Source organism: Dermacentor albipictus, chromosome 4 (genome assembly GCF_038994185.2).
Source record: "Dermacentor albipictus isolate Rhodes 1998 colony chromosome 4, USDA_Dalb.pri_finalv2, whole genome shotgun sequence".
Taxonomy (NCBI): domain Eukaryota; kingdom Metazoa; phylum Arthropoda; class Arachnida; order Ixodida; family Ixodidae; genus Dermacentor; species Dermacentor albipictus.
In genome coordinates this window covers 169,713,981-169,730,809 of record NC_091824.1, presented here as the reverse complement: position 1 = coordinate 169,730,809, position 16,829 = coordinate 169,713,981, and the positions used below count along the sequence as shown (strand labels likewise).

Sequence of the window (16,829 nt, the reverse complement as noted above, 5' to 3'; positions counted from 1 at the left end):
ATGTTCATGTGCAAGCGTTCCCTGCAAATTAAGTTACTGCAGACCCTCCTCCTCATCATCATAATCAGCAGCAGCATAATCATCATCATCACTGTTGTTATATATATATATATATATATATATATATATATATATATATATACTTAAAAAAACAGAACGGTAAATGAAAACTGAGAAAGTAGGCTGGAAATTGCAAATGAGAGGGGCATAAAGTCAAGCTGCAATGACAATTAGTGCACCATGGTGTCAAATACCACACCCTCACAAAGAGCATAGCCTTGGTAAGTGAGGGAATGACATAAGTATACAACAGTAATTCTGCCACCACTGTGAGATAATGGTACCAGCTTCCATGACATGCTCGTCCTGTCTGTCCCATGACATGCTTGTCTGTAGTGCTCGTCCTGTCTGCTTCTAGTCTGTCTGTGTCACTTCGCGCTACAATTCAAGATCGTGTTACCGTACCAACTCGCCCAACTTTCTATCCTTTTGCAATAGCTTTGAATTGAGCATGTGAGCTTAAAACACCTATGCATGCAGCTTCATTTGTCATGGGCATTTTGAATAGCAGAAGTACGGTGCTGCCCTCTTCAGCTGTAGCTTCCTATGCAACTAAGTCCTATCTTGGCATAAAAACAAATGTGCCTTTTTACCCAGTGCATTTTCCTCAAGAACAACTCAGTGATGTAAATTATAGCTAGCTGGCCTGCTTGAAGTATTAGTTGCAAGCATAATAAATGTTCTTTCTACATGTGTGCATAATTGTTGCAAATTGTTTTCCCGAGTTTGAAATGGACTATGGTTGGCAAGCAGGTGTGCATCAACCGCAGTGCACGAAGTGCCAAGGCGGAGTGCCATTGACACGCCTGATCCCTAGTATTTTGAAATCCCCATTGTGCGGCTAGCTCTTGGAACACAGAACGATAATCCCTTCAGTGCAAGGAAGGTTTTATCCGGAGCAGCATCAAAGGGCCCCGGAAACGGTTCGGACAAACTTTGTAGACGTGCAGGGTACAGCTAAAGTTAATCATTCACACCACAATTTGTGTTAAATGTCTCATATTAAGAGAGCTACGGACGATTACAGGTTACCCTTCTCCACAGTCATTCATTTTCTCCTCAACTCGTTCGCCGAGTGATCGGAGCTAAGCTCCGCCTTCACTGGCTCTGCGTCATGATGTCACGTCGTGTCATCAACTTCTGGTTCTCTAGGAGCGCGCGCGCTAAGCCTCTCCAAACTCTCTGCCAGCTGCTTGGCAGTCAACCCCAAGCGAGAGCTATCAAAGCAGCATGCGTTGCGAGCACTCTGTTGAAGCGCCGAACGTGTCTGATATTCCGGTAACCACAGGCAAGCTGGGCGTTTAGGCAGATGGCTGGAGGCATAAACTCCAGCTGATGAAGGAACTTTAGCGTAGACATACTGTGGGGATGCGCGACTCTCACGCGTCCCCTGATATGTTGTTTTCCCGCACGGCTCGCGTGGCCTGGCGTCCGCGGCGGTCGGAGTGGTTAGTAAGTAAGTAAGTAAGCGGTCCTGATCCCTTTTGACTCAGGGCAGGCGTTTGTCAACGCCACAGGAGATGTTCAGAGTACAAGAGGCGCAGTGCGAGAGATGGCGCGAGTGTTGCGCTGCGGCGGGGTTACTTGGGCGCATGGCGCAAGAGAGAACACACTCGCTCTTGGATTCGGGACAGCAAGCAGTGTGGACGTGTTGTGCCGCGCGTGCGCCGGTCCATGCTTCTGCGAGACCGTCTCGCGTGGCTGCCTTCGAACGCGCCACCGTTCCTGTGACCGTACGCACGAACGACCAGGCGTTGGGATCCAGCATGGGGTGAACATATTCGCTCGCTATCCGGTCGCGGTGAGTCGGACTTCTAGATTTGTAGCGCGCCCATTGGCATGTTTTGTGGATAGCAACTCGGCTAGCAGGCATTGATCTATGAAAGGTGCAATAAATGCCCTTGCGATTGTTTGCACTACTGTACTGTCGTTCCTTTGTCCCAAGAGCACGGAGGAGGACCCCACACCTGGCTGCCCAACATGGACCTCTTGGGGCATTGGACGATAGTTTTAACAGTTTTGCTTCGTTCGAGACCTTTGTTTGAACCAAAGCATAGGCCTAGCGTGGATTTTGATCGCTAGCGTCGGTGGCGGACTTTCTTGAGAGAGGCGACGGTGGCTGTAGTGTGTTTGAACTTGTCAACATGCTAAGCCTTTTTGCAAGTGTTTTTTTTAATGACATTCATTGGTACGAGAGCCATGTGGTCTGCATCCTGGGAGAGCGAGGCTTGGCGCCCGCGGAGCAGTGGCAAGCCTGAAGCGAGTGAGTACGGAAGCCTCGTGGGTAGTCCGAATTTTTTTTTAAATAGCTTCTTCTATCTCTTTGACTCTGATGAAGTCGCGGCTCTGGGAACCGGGTGGCTGCGGGCCACGGGTGCCACTACAGGCTGACTGGTATTGCGGCCTGGCACCGGCCGCTCCGACACCATCTGGGACGGTGGGCGCCGTCAACTCGGATGCTGTGTGCAGCGAGCGGAGTAGGACCACCTCACAGAGCTGACGTCTCCTCGCAGCTGCCTGTTTTGCGCTCATTTTGGGTGTTGTTTTTGAATGTCAGTTTTTGTCAGGGTAGCGACGATTTAGGCCTAAGGCTTTACGAAGCTGCCTGCCGCACGTGGAGGGACACAACCAGGTGGACCGTGGCGTTGAGGTGTTGCAAGTTGCTTCCCTCATTCTATTTAGCCTCACACGAAATTGAAATTACTCGTTCGACTCAAGGAAGCGAGCTTCGTTCACGTGAACTTAGCATCTGAGTAGCTGCCCGATCTTTTGCTAGCCGAGTCGAACATTGTACCACGTGGGCGATGCGCATGCAGAATTCCTCTCCCTTGCACTACTTTAGTGTTTGCCGAGTGTGTTGAGTGTACGCAGCGTGATTGGAGTCACCCCCAGTTTGCCGTCCCCTGCACATCGTCTGCGCTGATGCCCCGGACTACGATTGAGCAACCAGGCAATGACGATGCTGTGGCGAGTTCGGCGCAGCGACATCGGCGGCCGCCTGTATCCAGGTCGCAACCCTCAGCGGCGGAGAAAAGAGCCGGCGATCACCGACAGCTACCGCGGCTCGCCAGCAGGGCGCGTCGGCGCGAGTGGCGTTTGCTCGTTCCGACTACTGCTTCGCTGTTTCCAAAGTATGGGCCTGGAATTGCGCCGTCGAGTCTGCAAAGCTGCTGCTGTGACCGGCGGATGCCAGCGGTGTACTGAAGGACAATCGGCTCGCATGCTATGGACAGCATGTCGACGTTTCCTCAGCGCGGCCACTGTTGCATGTACTATCTTGTTCGCGAAGCACGGGTTGATGTTAGACCGTGTCACATGTCTCGCCGGAATATGTAGTGATTTAAGGTTGGGGGGATGTGGGGATGCACGACTCTCACGTGTTCTTTGATATGTTGTTTTCCCGCACGGCTCGCATGGCCTGGCGTCCGCGGTGGTCGGAGTGGTTAGTTAGTGAGTAAGTAAGTGGTCCTGATCCCATTTGACTCAGGGCAGGCGTTTGTCAATGCTACAGGAGATGTTCAGAGTACAAGAGGCGCAGTGCGAGATGGTGCAAGTATTGCGCTGCGGCGGGGTTACTTGGTCGCAAGGGAGAACACGCTCGCTCTTAGATTCGGGACAGCAAGCAGTGCGGACGTGCCCTGCCGCACGTGCGCTGATTCATGCTTCTACGAGACCGTCTCGCTTGGCTGCCTTCGAAGGCGCCACCGTTCACGTGACCGTACGCGCGAATGACCAGGCGTTGGGATCCAGCATGGGGCGAACATATTCGCTTGCTATCCGGTTACGGTGAGTCGGACTTCTAGATTTGTCGCTCGCCCATCGGCATGTTTTGTGGATAGCAACTCGGCTAGCAGGCATTGATCTATGAAAGGTGCAATAAATGCCCTTGTGATTGTTTGCACTACTGTGTTGTCGTTCCTTTGTCCCAAGAGCATGGGTGTGAGAACCCCACAATACGTGAGCTGCCTGATCGGTCTCCACGGTCCAACCACCTGTTGGCGCAGAGCTTAACCAGCCAAACAAATAGCTAATATTGCTCCAACCAACTGTAAAACATCTTTAAAAAACGTGTTAACGATTACACTCCTGCGAAAAATTTACACCAGCAGCAAAGAAGAATACATTTCGCTGCTGCTACTGTGTGTGGTTGAGCTCTGTGCCACCAGGTGGCTGCACCATGCAGACCATTCACATTTGCGCTTCTGCTCATCCCATGAACGACACGATCGAACGGCCAGGCCCTGTTCCCTTGCGCTGGCGTTTACCCTAATACCGGACTTGCAAAACGCTATTGCGTTAGTAATCTTCCGGTGTAAAGTGACGGCCGTAAATGCGCAAATCCTGGCGCTGATCAGATAGCGGCAGTCCGATGTGCTGCAGCCAGTCCGCTAGTCTGCTGCCTTGCAGAGGGATACGATGTCGCAGCTTGACATACCGCCAGTCGCTACGTTTGCCGTCCACAACGCAACAAAGTCGAATCATAGTGCTTGCGAAAAGACTGAGACCGACTCTGGCCGCAGAGCTCTCGGCAAAATAGAGCTCATTGTAACACAAGCAGACGACACTTGCTGTGTGCCGGAAGTGCTTAAGTGTAGTGAGAAATTGTTATTGTGCATACTCTTTATGTTACTTTCTTTTTATAAAACCAAACTAACCAACATTCCAACTATTACGAACATCATTTGTTTACCATAAAGTTGGAAAAATTATCGATCACGCGCCCTGGTCAGCCAATTGGATAGCTCACCCCACTGACGTCATATGGGTGATTTACATCATATGGGTAGGGGCGGCTTAAATTTCCGCCAAGCAGCGTGCTGCGATCGGCAGCGATGTGCATTTTTAGAATGTTATAATAAATTACATGCTTTATGCAGAGCACTTAGATGCATCAATTAATGATCAGAAGGACCTACACTAATGACTCAGCATGTTTGTAGAAAATCGTCAAAATCGTTTCAGGGTCCCTTTAAGCCTCACCCAAAGTCGGCATTGCTAGCTATGTACTTTCTTGCATGCGAGTTAGCACTGTGCCAGTGTCGTGGAGTTTGTGCAGATGCTGAATTTTGTAGCGGGTTTTTCCAAGTGAAATCTACCATACATGGGCCATGCAGTAGCTTGTTGAAATCCTTCATGGGGCTTTTGTTGGCACTGGTCACTGGCATAGACACAAGTAGGCTTAAGTTTCTTCAGAGCGGTCAGTCGCATGTTGGAAGATGACCTTGCTATGGCATTTAGTGGGTTCAAATGTGTTAGCTCATTTTTGTATTCTTGCCCAATCTAAAATTCTTGTTTGAAATAGAAAGCTTACTTTGTTCAGACAAATTCAGTATTTTGCTGGCTAGGAAATGTCAGGAGACCAAATAGACTCGAGCGAGCATTGATGTTGAGATCTCACGGAACTCGCCCAGTGGCGCACGCTGCATAAGGAAGGTTTCCCCTCTCCCCATCCTGCTGGTGTGCATCTGTTTCCTAAGCCGACGCAAGGTTTCATCAACGGAAAGTTTCCCACACAGGCTAGTGATGTAAAATTTCTGGAACTTTTGAAGCCATTAAAAATACCATGAAAAAAAAAGTATTTTTCTGTCAAATTTGGAAACACTGGAAAAATGCCCCAACCCCTCAACCATACAGAAGTAAAAATAACAGCAGATAAAGGTACATGAAAAGACATATTTCTAAAGGTTTTGACAAGATATGGACACTCTAATAACTAATAACCCACTTTCTCATTCACTGAGAGATTCGTCGTAGCTTTCAGCATTGCTGTATATCAGTGTTTTCTTAAACTGCTGTTCATGACCCCTAAATGGGTCATGAGCCTTTTTTGGGGAGTCATGGAAGGTCCGACTATCACTATCACGAATGACTTCAATGCCTCTTAGCAACGTTTGACGTCAAGCTTTATACTATCCCCTTCCCCCTTTGCACTCCTTTGTGTACCTTTGCGAGGTGACAATATTTTGGATGGAAGTTAGCCAAAGAAATTCCATCGGATATAAGGTCTGTGCCTCAAAGGCTAAACTACAACCTTCTTATTAAAATGCATGATCAAATTGATCCTTGTTAAAAAATATAAACAAGCACTTTCGGTAGCTCTCTCTGCTGCAGTTAATGTCTTTTAAATAAATTAATATGTAAACGTGTTTGCATCATTGAAAAAAGTAGCTTTTCAGAAGGCTTATAAAGGTGGGGGGTCATGGTAGGCTTGGCACTACTTAAGGTCTGGCATATCAGGTCCGGCATCTTGGCATCCTGGAATAGCTTGAAAAACACGGTTGTATACCGACCATGAAAAAGCTGCACACGTTTATTTTGTTAGTGAGAAGAGGCTGCTGCACTGTCTGCACAGAGAACTTGAGTTTTTCAGATTGAAGATGGAGTGTATTTTGCAGATGGAGTGTGTTTTCTATGTGATGAATTACATGTTGTGAGCTCGCCATGTTAAAAAGGAGGCTAAACATGTGGGCGCTTTTAGACGTACATACAAGGTGGGAGAAGAGCAGTCATAAGTATGGATAGATTCTCTACTGCGACCCACTGAAAGCCAGTTAACTATGGTAAAGCATTCTTTCATAGCTGCTTCTATTCATTCTGTGAAAAAAAGTTGGTAACTGAAGAAATAAAGACTAAACTTCTTTTTTCTAGATTTTTTACTGCAACCTCAATGCCATCACAAAGATGTGACGTCATAAAATATTGATTTATCCTCACATTTGGGCTATTTTGGCTCCAGATATGTTCTCATAACTTGCTATGTTGAACGCAGAATGCAATGTAGTCCATTAATGAAAACCTTAACTATAGGACTGTACAAATACTGTCTAAACCAATGAAGTCTTGACGAGCCAGTACGCGGGACTTCATGGCAGTGTCACCATCGAGATTTAGTTTTTGTGTCTCGTCTGCATTACCTCGTCCTCCTCATGATGTAGGGAGCTTCTTGCCATTTCATGTTGCTTAATTTAACTTTTTCTTTCATTGGTGTACCTTCTAAAGCAAAAATTTCCCACCTGAGACCAAATCTGAAGAATAAATTATTTGTCATAAACAGCAACTTCAAAATATTGCACTAGAGGTGCATCACTTCAAGTTTTTGAGCAGTCAGACAGGTCCAGTATCTTGGCAGGCTGTCCTGCGTCAAGACTGACAACCAATGAAGAGAAAAAACTTCCGTAAAGGTTTTCCTTGTTTACTTATATATATATATATATATATATATATATATATATATATATATATATATATATATATATATATATATATATATATATATATATATATATACACACAAAAAACGAAAACTGTCCTTGTGTCTTTTATTTGGTTCCTTCGTATATATGCATGTGTGTGTGCACAAAACATATAAGGCTTCGTCAGACGAAAACACACACGACACAAGGCCAAACCAAGCTGTTCCTTTGGAGACAACAGCTACTGGTGGAATAATTTTCAAATGTCCAATAGGGTTGGAAGGGGGTGGGCTACTGTGCCATTATGGTGTTAACTCAGACGGAACTACTACAAGACGGTGCTCTTGCTTTGACTTTAAGAGATGCAAATTAAAAAATGTAGCACAGGACTGCGAACCTCTCAGCTAACGTGCACTTTACTTCAGGTTAAAGGAACAATGAAGTACTGACACAAAAATTTTGTTTCAAGGATGAATCTTGTATCCCACCATAAGTGACGCAAATCAAGGTTGCCTTTCTGAGGAACAAACGATGGAGATGCAGCACACCACCACTATAAAAGATGCTGCATGAATTTACTGTATGAAATATATGTCACCAGAATGCTTATACTCACAAAGTGACACTCATCTATCTCTTGCATCAGTACACTCCATTTTATTTGGTAAATTGTGCCCTTTTTCTTTTTTTCTGGCTTTTTATGCCCAAGGTTAAAACAAGAAAAACTGTTTTTTACCAATACACTGTTTTTTTCCCAAGCCCTCAGATCTCTACTTCGGTCACAAGGAATCAGACACCGTCAACCAAGGCAACAAAACAATGCGACACAGAGCCACCACTGACGTGTGTGTCACGTGTGTCAGAGCATGTGTGTCAGACGGCAAAGGCACTTCGGAGACCACTGTGTGATGCAGCATCAATTATCATTTAAACAAAAGTCGAATGTGTTCAGAATTGAGAGGAATAACTCAGTAGGTGCAATGCCAAAAGAGGGAGCCGTGAGATCTTGCAATTTTTGAAGTCAGGAAACCATAATCGGAATGTAACATCGTTTATGTCTTAAATGCACATTGCATTGCCAGCATTGCCATCGCACTCACCAACAGAATCGTGTGCATAAGTGAACACAACCAGTTCACCTATTAGGGAATGGACCTTAACTGGGATAAAAATTGTTAGCCGGATTCACGTGCTTTGACCACATGCTGTAAAACGGTTAGGGTAACTTACTCTCCTCCAAGAGATGGTTGGCGGAGGGTGCCCCTTGCCTTCACAAGGCATGGTGACCTCCGTGTTTCTCGGCTGTTGGTACAGCTCCTTGGGCTTCACTGAGAACATGGGTGGCTCTGCAACACCATATCCCATTCTCCTTTCAATACACAGGTGATGCAGGCAAAGTGTCAATGGAAGCAGCAGAGGTGGCAGCAAAATGAATTGTCTTCTTGTGGCACTCATGAATGAAGTTTCAAAACTAGAAGTAATTTAGTAGGGTTGATGTAAGGGGTGCGAGCTAAGTTGCAGCATTAGATTGCTGGGAAACTACCACAACTACTATGTACATTTTACTATATGTACTATACATGTTGCAATGACAACTGATCAAAGCTGTTGTTGGAAATTATCTTCACAGAGAGGCTTGATGTGTCCACTCCAGATATAATATATGACGTATCCCGAGAGTAATGTGAACACAGCAGGGCTCAGCTAAACCTGGCTACTAACAGAAAACCCTGGCAGAGCACATTATGTTGAAGTCGACCTCCTATAAAGGAAAGAGCAGTGACAGATCCAGTGCACCATTTTTGTGACTTTTTAACTTCTGAACACAAATATACACAGAAAAGAATGAAAACTGTCCCTGCCACTACTTTTATTTCTTCCTTTCTTATATATGCATGTGTGTCTGCAGAGAACATGCAAGGCCTCGTTAAATCAAACAGTAGTGCAAAATTATTTTCCAGGTCATGAAAAGAACAACAGTGCTCGATGAAAGAAAAAAGGAAGTGATGAAAAATGTGGGTATGTTTTAACTTTCACAAAAATAGTTCGTTTTCTTGAAATTCAATTCAAATGTGATATAACCAATTATCATTTGTTTAAGACAAGCTAAATTCTCACTTATTAAATTCAACTATGTTCATTCTCTCAAAGTTTCTCACTAGTTTCCCACTCACTAGTTTCTATGAAGAAAGAAGTTCGCTAGTTCAACCTTTACATGCCTGGTGTCATCTAATTAGAACAAGAGAAGGTTAGCAACAGACAGTGCACAAGCACACCAACTGCCAAAGGTTAAAGAAAAACAGGACATTGCCTTACAATGTGGCTCTCTGCCTGCTAAGAAAATTTTTATTTTGCCTAGTCATTTGTTCAGCGCCCATTTCCAAGTAACTGCTGGCAGCTAACAAGCATTACTTTTAATCAATGATGACGCAGTTGAATAAAAAATAAAATTTCCAAAGCATCATTTGGTGTGAATTGCAGTTGACTTATGTGAGTTCTGCACACTCCTCTGGGCTATAACTAATTGGCACCTGTTTTATTAAAACCTGCTCCACAAGAGCAGAGCACCTGAATGCTGGATAATTAAGCAATGTAATGGAGCGAATTCAAAGAAGACTACACAAAAGGAGAAGATCCAGCCTGGGCTTAAGCCAAAATTTTGAATTAAAGTACCAAAGAACTCGCACAGGCTCCTTAATCACATCCTGCTGCAGTTTAATATAATTCCAGCTTTCACACAACTTCGACAAACTTTTACATCATTATTTTTTTTTCATCATTATCAGCCTGGTTACGCCCACTGCAGGGCAAAGGCCTCTCCCATACTTCTCCAACAACCCCAGTCATGTACTAATTGTGGCCATGCCATCCCTGCAAACTTCTTAATCTCATCCGCCCACCTAACTTTCTGCCGCCCCCTGCTACGCTTCCCTTCCCTTGGAATCCAGTCCGTAACCCTTAATGACCATCGGTTATCTTCCCTCCTCATTACATGTCCTGCCCATGCCCATTTCTTTTTCTTGATTTCAACTAAGATGTCATTAACTCGAGTTTTTTCCCTCACCCAATCTGCTCTTTTCTTATCCCTTAACGTTACACCTGTCATTCTTCTTTGCATAGCTCGTTGTGTTGTCCTCAATTTGAGTAGAACCCTTTTCGTAAGCCTCCAGGTTTCTGCCCCGTAGGTGAGTACTGGTAAGACACAGCTATTATACACTTTTCTCTTGAAGTATAATGGCAACCTGCTGTTCATGATCTGAGAATGCCTGCCAAATGCACCCCAGCCCATTCTTATTCTTCTGATTATTTCCGTCTCATGATCCGGATCCGCCATCACCACCTGCCCTAAGTAGATGTATTCCCTTACCACTTCCAGTGCCTTGCTACCTATCGTACATTGCTGTTCTCTTCCGAGACTGTTGAACATTACTTTAGTTTTCTGCAGATTCATTTTTAGACCCACTCTTCCGCTTTGCCTCTCCAGGTCAGTGAGCATGCATTGCAATTGGTCCCCTGAGTTACTAAGCAAGGCAATATCATCTGCGAATCGCAAGTTACTAAGGTATTCTCCATTAACTTTTATCCCCAATTCTTCCCAATCCAGGTCTCTGAATACCTCCTGTAAACACGCTGTGAATAGCATTGGAGAGATCGTATCTCCCTGCCTGACGCCTTTCTTTATTGGGATTTTGTTGCCTTCTTTATGGAAGACTACGATGGCTGTGAAGCCGCTATAGATATCTTTCAGTATTTTTACATACGGCTCGTCTACACCCTGATTCCGTGATGCCTCCATGACTGCTGAAGTTTTGACAGAATCAAACGCTTTCTCGTAATCAATGAAAGCTATATATAAGGGTTGGTTATATTCCGCACATTTCTCCATCACCTGATTGATAGTGTGAATATGGTCTATGGTTGAGTAGCCTTTACGGAATCCTGGCTGGTCCTTTGCTTGACAGGTCTAAGGTGTTCCTGATTCTATTTGCGATTACCTTAGTAAATAGTTTGTAGGCAACGGACAGTAAGCTGATAGGTCTATCATTTTTCAAGTCTTTGGCGTCCCCTTTCTTATGGATTAGGATTATGTTAGTGTTCTTCCAAGATTCCGGTACGCTCGAGGTCATGAGGCATTGCGTATACAGGGTGAAAAGTTTCTCTAGAACAATCTGCCCACCATCCTTCAACAAATCTGCTGTTACCTAATCCTCCCCAGCTGCCTTCCCCCTTTGCATATCTCCCAATGCTTTCTTTACTTCTTCCGGCATTACTTGTGGGATTTCGAATTCCTCTAGACTATTTTCTCTTCCATTATCATTGTGGGTGCCACTGGTAATGTATAAATCTCTATAGAACTCCTCAGCCACTTGAACTATCTCATCCATATTAGTAATGATATTGCCAGCTTTGTCTCTTAACGCATACATCTGATTCTTGCCTATTCCTAGTTTCTTCTTCACTGTTTTTAGGCTTCCCCCGTTCCTGAGATCATGTTCAATTCTATCCATATTATACTTCCTTATGTCAGCTGTCTTACGATTGTTGATTAACTTCGAAAGTTCTGCCAGTTCTATTCTAGCTGTAGGGTTAGAGGCTTTCATACATTGGCATTTCTAGATCAGATCTTTCGTCTCCTGTGATAGTTTACTGGTATCCTGCCTAACGGAATTACCACCGACTTCCATTGCACACTCTTTAATGATGCCCACAAGATTGTCGTTCATTGCTTCAACACTAAGGTCCTCTTCCTGAGTTAAAGCAGAATACCTGTTCTGTAGCTTGATCTGGAATTCCTCTATTTTCCCTCTTACTGCTAACTCATTGATCGGCTTCTTAGGTACCAGTTTCGTCCGTTCCCTCCTCAGGTCTAGGCTAATTCGAGTTCTTACCATCCTGTGGTCACTGCAGCGCACCTTGCCAAGCACGTCCTTTGTACTTCATTCAACCATCAACCATTAAACCATTCAACCAGTTCAGTCATCTGTGCTTCATTCAACGCAACCAGAATTTTTCCCATGTTCTAATTATATGTCTTACACTATATATCTTCTGTACTCCTTACATTTTAGTTGCATACTACAGAAATGGATTCCAATTATCCTGCGGCTAGGGAACCAGATGTGTTGCAGACATTATTGCATGGCTTTATTGTGCCCCACCACCCCCCCAAAGAACAAAGAAAATTGGTTGTTCAATTGATTCTGACACTGGGACTTGGTAATAGCATAATCAAGAAACCACTTTAAGTAGCACAGCCTCTCCTTTTAAGGCCAACTGGCACGGCCATCAGCTGCAACCTCACCTTATAACCATGACTCAAGGCCAGGTATATTTTTGCTGAGGGGTGATTCTACGAGAGATCAACATGCATGTCCGCTTGATATTTTTTGTTTTGTCTGTTTTCTTTATATGTCATGTAGGAATATTCAAACTGTATGGAACAGCAAATTTTATTCTCCAAAGGCATTTCCCAGCTGTGCCAAAAAAATCTTTGAAGGTGGCGGCACGAGCGTCCTCTTATTGCTTACTACAATGTTTTCCGATTTCACGGCCAAACCATAGTCGCTTCATGGAAAGACTCTGGCCAAAATTAATGCAAACCAAACGTTGTATTGAAAAACTTTTTTTTCTGCTCATTTTAATACGTTTCACAGTAAATTAGTTCCATGTGCTTTTTTATGCTATCCACAAACGAAAAAAATTTAAGGACATTCCAAACATGGCCCACGTCAGAAAAATTCTGTTGCTTTCATGCGTCTTGGCCCGTTTTCTATTTCACACAGAAACTTGAAGAAATTGAGGTGCATTAGTGCAAGCTCTTGGCACAGTTGGTGCATGATGAGCTTGAAAAAAGGGGGTACCAGCGAAACACAAAGGGCACGCACACAAGGAAAAGGCGTTAGACACAGATGGACACTGTACTTTCAACAGTACTTTATTGAAATTTACATTGCCGCACATAACCTCCAACGCATGCACATCTTCAACTCCTCCGAAGACATGTGCATATTAAACACCTCGAAAATACATTACCGTGCGAATACAGCTGACGCATGCGCAACTTCTACTCCTCCCAAGACCTGTGCATGAACGTCAGTTTTTTATTAATCATCTTTTACTTACCCGATAGGTAAGCACGTTCCTTGTTTGTTGAACACGAAGACGTATCACTGACACAATTTTCTTTCTCATTTCCAATGTGAAAAGCCTCTAAGATTTCGCGTTCGTATCTGGTCTTACCCTTCCCTAAAATGGTCACACGACCGAACAATGGCACAGTTTTTTTGCAGTTACTGCAGCCATGGTAATGAACCGCCAAAGTGCTTCCCTGGTCCCCACTTAAGTATAGGTTATGTTCTTGCAAGTGCTTATTAACACACCTACCTGTCTGGCCTATATAGACTTTACCACAAGCCAACGGAATGCAGTAAACAATACCAGTGTTGCACTTGATGAAGAGTGTCACGTGTTTAACTTTACAGGCCCCTTTCTTCGTCTCCTCATTTTCAATCCTCGCGCACGAGCTAGCCAGTTTGCAAGGTGCAGAAAACACAACGCTTACACCTTGCCTTCCCGCCACCTTCTTAATGCTGTGGGAGGTTTTATGAATGTATGGTATCAGTTCTAGTTACTTTCTTCGCTCTGATGTTGGCGACTTCTGGCCTGCTAGACCCTTTACTTTCCACAAACCGGCTTCAGCAACAGCCCTAATGACTGAGATAGGGAAACCTGCTGCAAGCAACCTCTCAACCTGCTGTTTCAGGCTATACGCCCTGCGGTGGCAGCAGCTCTTCTGCACTGCATCTAGCAGACGTCCAACCGCTACACCCCTCTTGACCAGTTTAGACTGATTAGAATCATGCGGCATTAGCGCTTCTTTAGTCCGGGGTGAAAACATCCAGCAGACATGGTCATTGTCATGAAAGGTCAGTAGTAAGTTGAGGAATCTAATTCCTTTGTTATCCAGTAGGCAAAATTTAAACCACGAGAGCATTCCTTAAAGCCAGATAAAATACCCTGTGCTATACTATCCACTATTTCCCCTGGTGAAAGCCCTGGTGAAAGAGATAAAGAAATTGTGAACGTATGTGAACACACGGACCACACGATCGTTGTTCAAGGATGTGAAAATGAGGTTGTCAATATTCACCAGGAAAATATTGCACAGCACTGAGGCAATATGAGACCCAATACAAATCCCTTTCTTTTGTAAAAACACACGACTCTTAAACTCGATCAGGGTAGATTCTAAATACCAGGACAGCAAATCAAAAAACGCTCCAATGCTCATGCCTACTAGGCTTTGAAAACGAGCCTCTCCGTTAAGTTCAATCCCTTCACGCACTGCCACAAACAATTAATTGTGGGGAATTGAGTAATAAAGGTCCTCTATGTGTAAGGAAAAGGCTGTACTGGCTTCAGGTAGGCCGTCCTTTAACACTTCCACCAAGTTTGCTGGACTTTGGAACACCTTGAAGCCAGCGGACCCGTTCAGGTCCGCTGGCTTCAAGGTGTTCAAATGACGCTGAAGGAAGCTGCTCATTGTTTTTTGCCATGATCCACTTTCTGTCACAATAGCTCTGAGTGGACATTCCACCAGAGGCCAGAAGTCGCCCACATCAGAGCAAAGAAAGCAACTAAAAGTAATACCATACATTCATAACATCTACCACAGCATTAAGAAGGTGGTGGGAATACAAGGTGTAAACATTGTGTTTTCTTCACCTTGCAAACTGGCTAGCTCGTGCGCGAGGATTGAAAATGAGGAGACGAAGAAAGGGGCCTGTAAAGTTAAACATGTGACACTCTTCATCAAGTGCAACACTGGTATTGTTTACTGCATTCCGTTGGCTTGTGGTAAAGTCTATATAGGCCAGACAGGTAGGTGTGCTAATAAGCACTTGCAAGAACATAACCTATACTTAAGTGGGGACCAGGGAAGCACTTTGGCGGTTCATTACCACGGCTGCAGTAATTGCAAAAAAATTGTGCCATTGTTCGGTCGTGTGACCATTTTAGGGAAGGGTAAGACCAGATACGAACGCCAAATCTTAGAAGCTTTTCACATTGGAAATGAGAAAGAAAATTGTGTCAGTGATACATCATTGTGTTTAACAAACAAGGAACGTGCTTACCTATCGGGTAAGTAAAAGATGATTAATAAAAAACTGATGTTCATGCACATGTCTTCGGAGGAGTTGAAGATGTGCATGCGTTGGAGGTTATGTGCGGCAATGTAAATTTCAATAAGGTACTGCTGAAAGTACAGTGTCCATCTGTGTCTAACGCCTTTTCCTTGTGTGCACGTCCTTTGTGTTTTGCTGGTACCCCCTTTTTTCAAGTTCAACTTGAAGAAAGTGTCAAATATAAAATATTCTCTTTGCAACATTTATGCAAAATATCTTCCTACATAAAACACAAGAAAGAAAAAATAGTGAAATAAATTTTTTTTTTTTTTCAAAAGGCTCATTTAAAAAGAAAAGCTCCGGCTCCAATTTGTAAAAACATTTTGGTAGGAAGTGCACTTATGGTGGTCAAGGCGTGGGTGCAATAGTGTTTCCTCATTTGCTTTATTCACAAAATATAATAGGCTAAAGTGGCCCACATTGAGCATGCTGGCTTCAGTGCTACGATGACTCGTTCTGGTTTGTTAACACTTACTTTCTTTTAAAAAAAGAAAAGGCAACGGTTGCCACATATGAAGGAAGGTTTCCCTGGGTTTTTAATTGTGGCAAGAACAGAGAACATGTTTTCTGCTTTGTTTTCTGGGACACAAGAGAGAACAAACTCGACACTACTTGTGGTGCTTCAACAAATTTATTGCGTGGCCTTTGCAGTTAGCATTTAAAAGGTTTAATCACAGTCAGCTGGCTAGCTGCAGTTCTCACAACGGACAGTGCATGTCCGCTTGATTGATCGTGGGCAAGCATCCACACATGCCATGACTGAATTCCTGGCACACGCGGCACTGACATCCACTCCACTGAGTTCTGCTGACGATGCTCCTCGACAGCTGCAGCAGGCGCATGAAGCAGGGTTGATGCTGCCACTAAGTTGGGAGACCATCTCATGTGCCGACTGAATAGAGGTGGCGCTTTCAGACCTCAGGTTGTGCAGGGAAACTTGATGCTTAAGGAGTCCCCCCACACCATCACAGGCGCTCTTTCTATGCCCGGTAGTGGAAAATACCACCTCCTGGATATATACTTGGAGTGGCACAACTCATACAGTTGGTACCAATTTTTAAGATAGCTCGCTGCACCATCACTGCCGCATGTTATGTGACAGTAGACGGGTGCTTTTTTATCTAACACTTGGTGCCCTCTACTTAGAGTGTAGCAGGCGTGCGCTGTGTCGGAAAGCAACACACAGCAAAGCTATGTGTTGCTTTCCTTGTCATGGCAACACAGGTGAAAATGGAGATTTGTTTCTTGTGCCAATAGTATCATCGTGTTTCGTTTGAGAGACGAACAGTCCAATTTTCTGCAAAATCAAAATGCAGAACAATGCTTCTGCGCTGCTCACACTTCTTTGCCTCGTGAATAGCCGCAGCTTGAGTGCAGCATATGTATTCAT

At 44.4% G+C, this 16,829-nt stretch overlaps 1 protein-coding gene across 3 annotated transcripts in view; it reads right to left on the bottom strand.

Annotated features, from left to right (window-relative positions):
* Positions 1-16,829, bottom strand: part of LOC135910102 (protein turtle-like) — a 103,389-nt gene that overhangs the window by 45,168 nt on the left and 41,392 nt on the right. For all 3 annotated transcript variants that reach the window (XM_065442137.2, XM_065442138.2, XM_065442139.2), the window contains exon 8: positions 8,484-8,599. In XM_065442137.2, the coding sequence (XP_065298209.1) occupies positions 8,484-8,599 (116 nt within the window). The remainder of the gene's footprint in view (positions 1-8,483; positions 8,600-16,829) is intronic.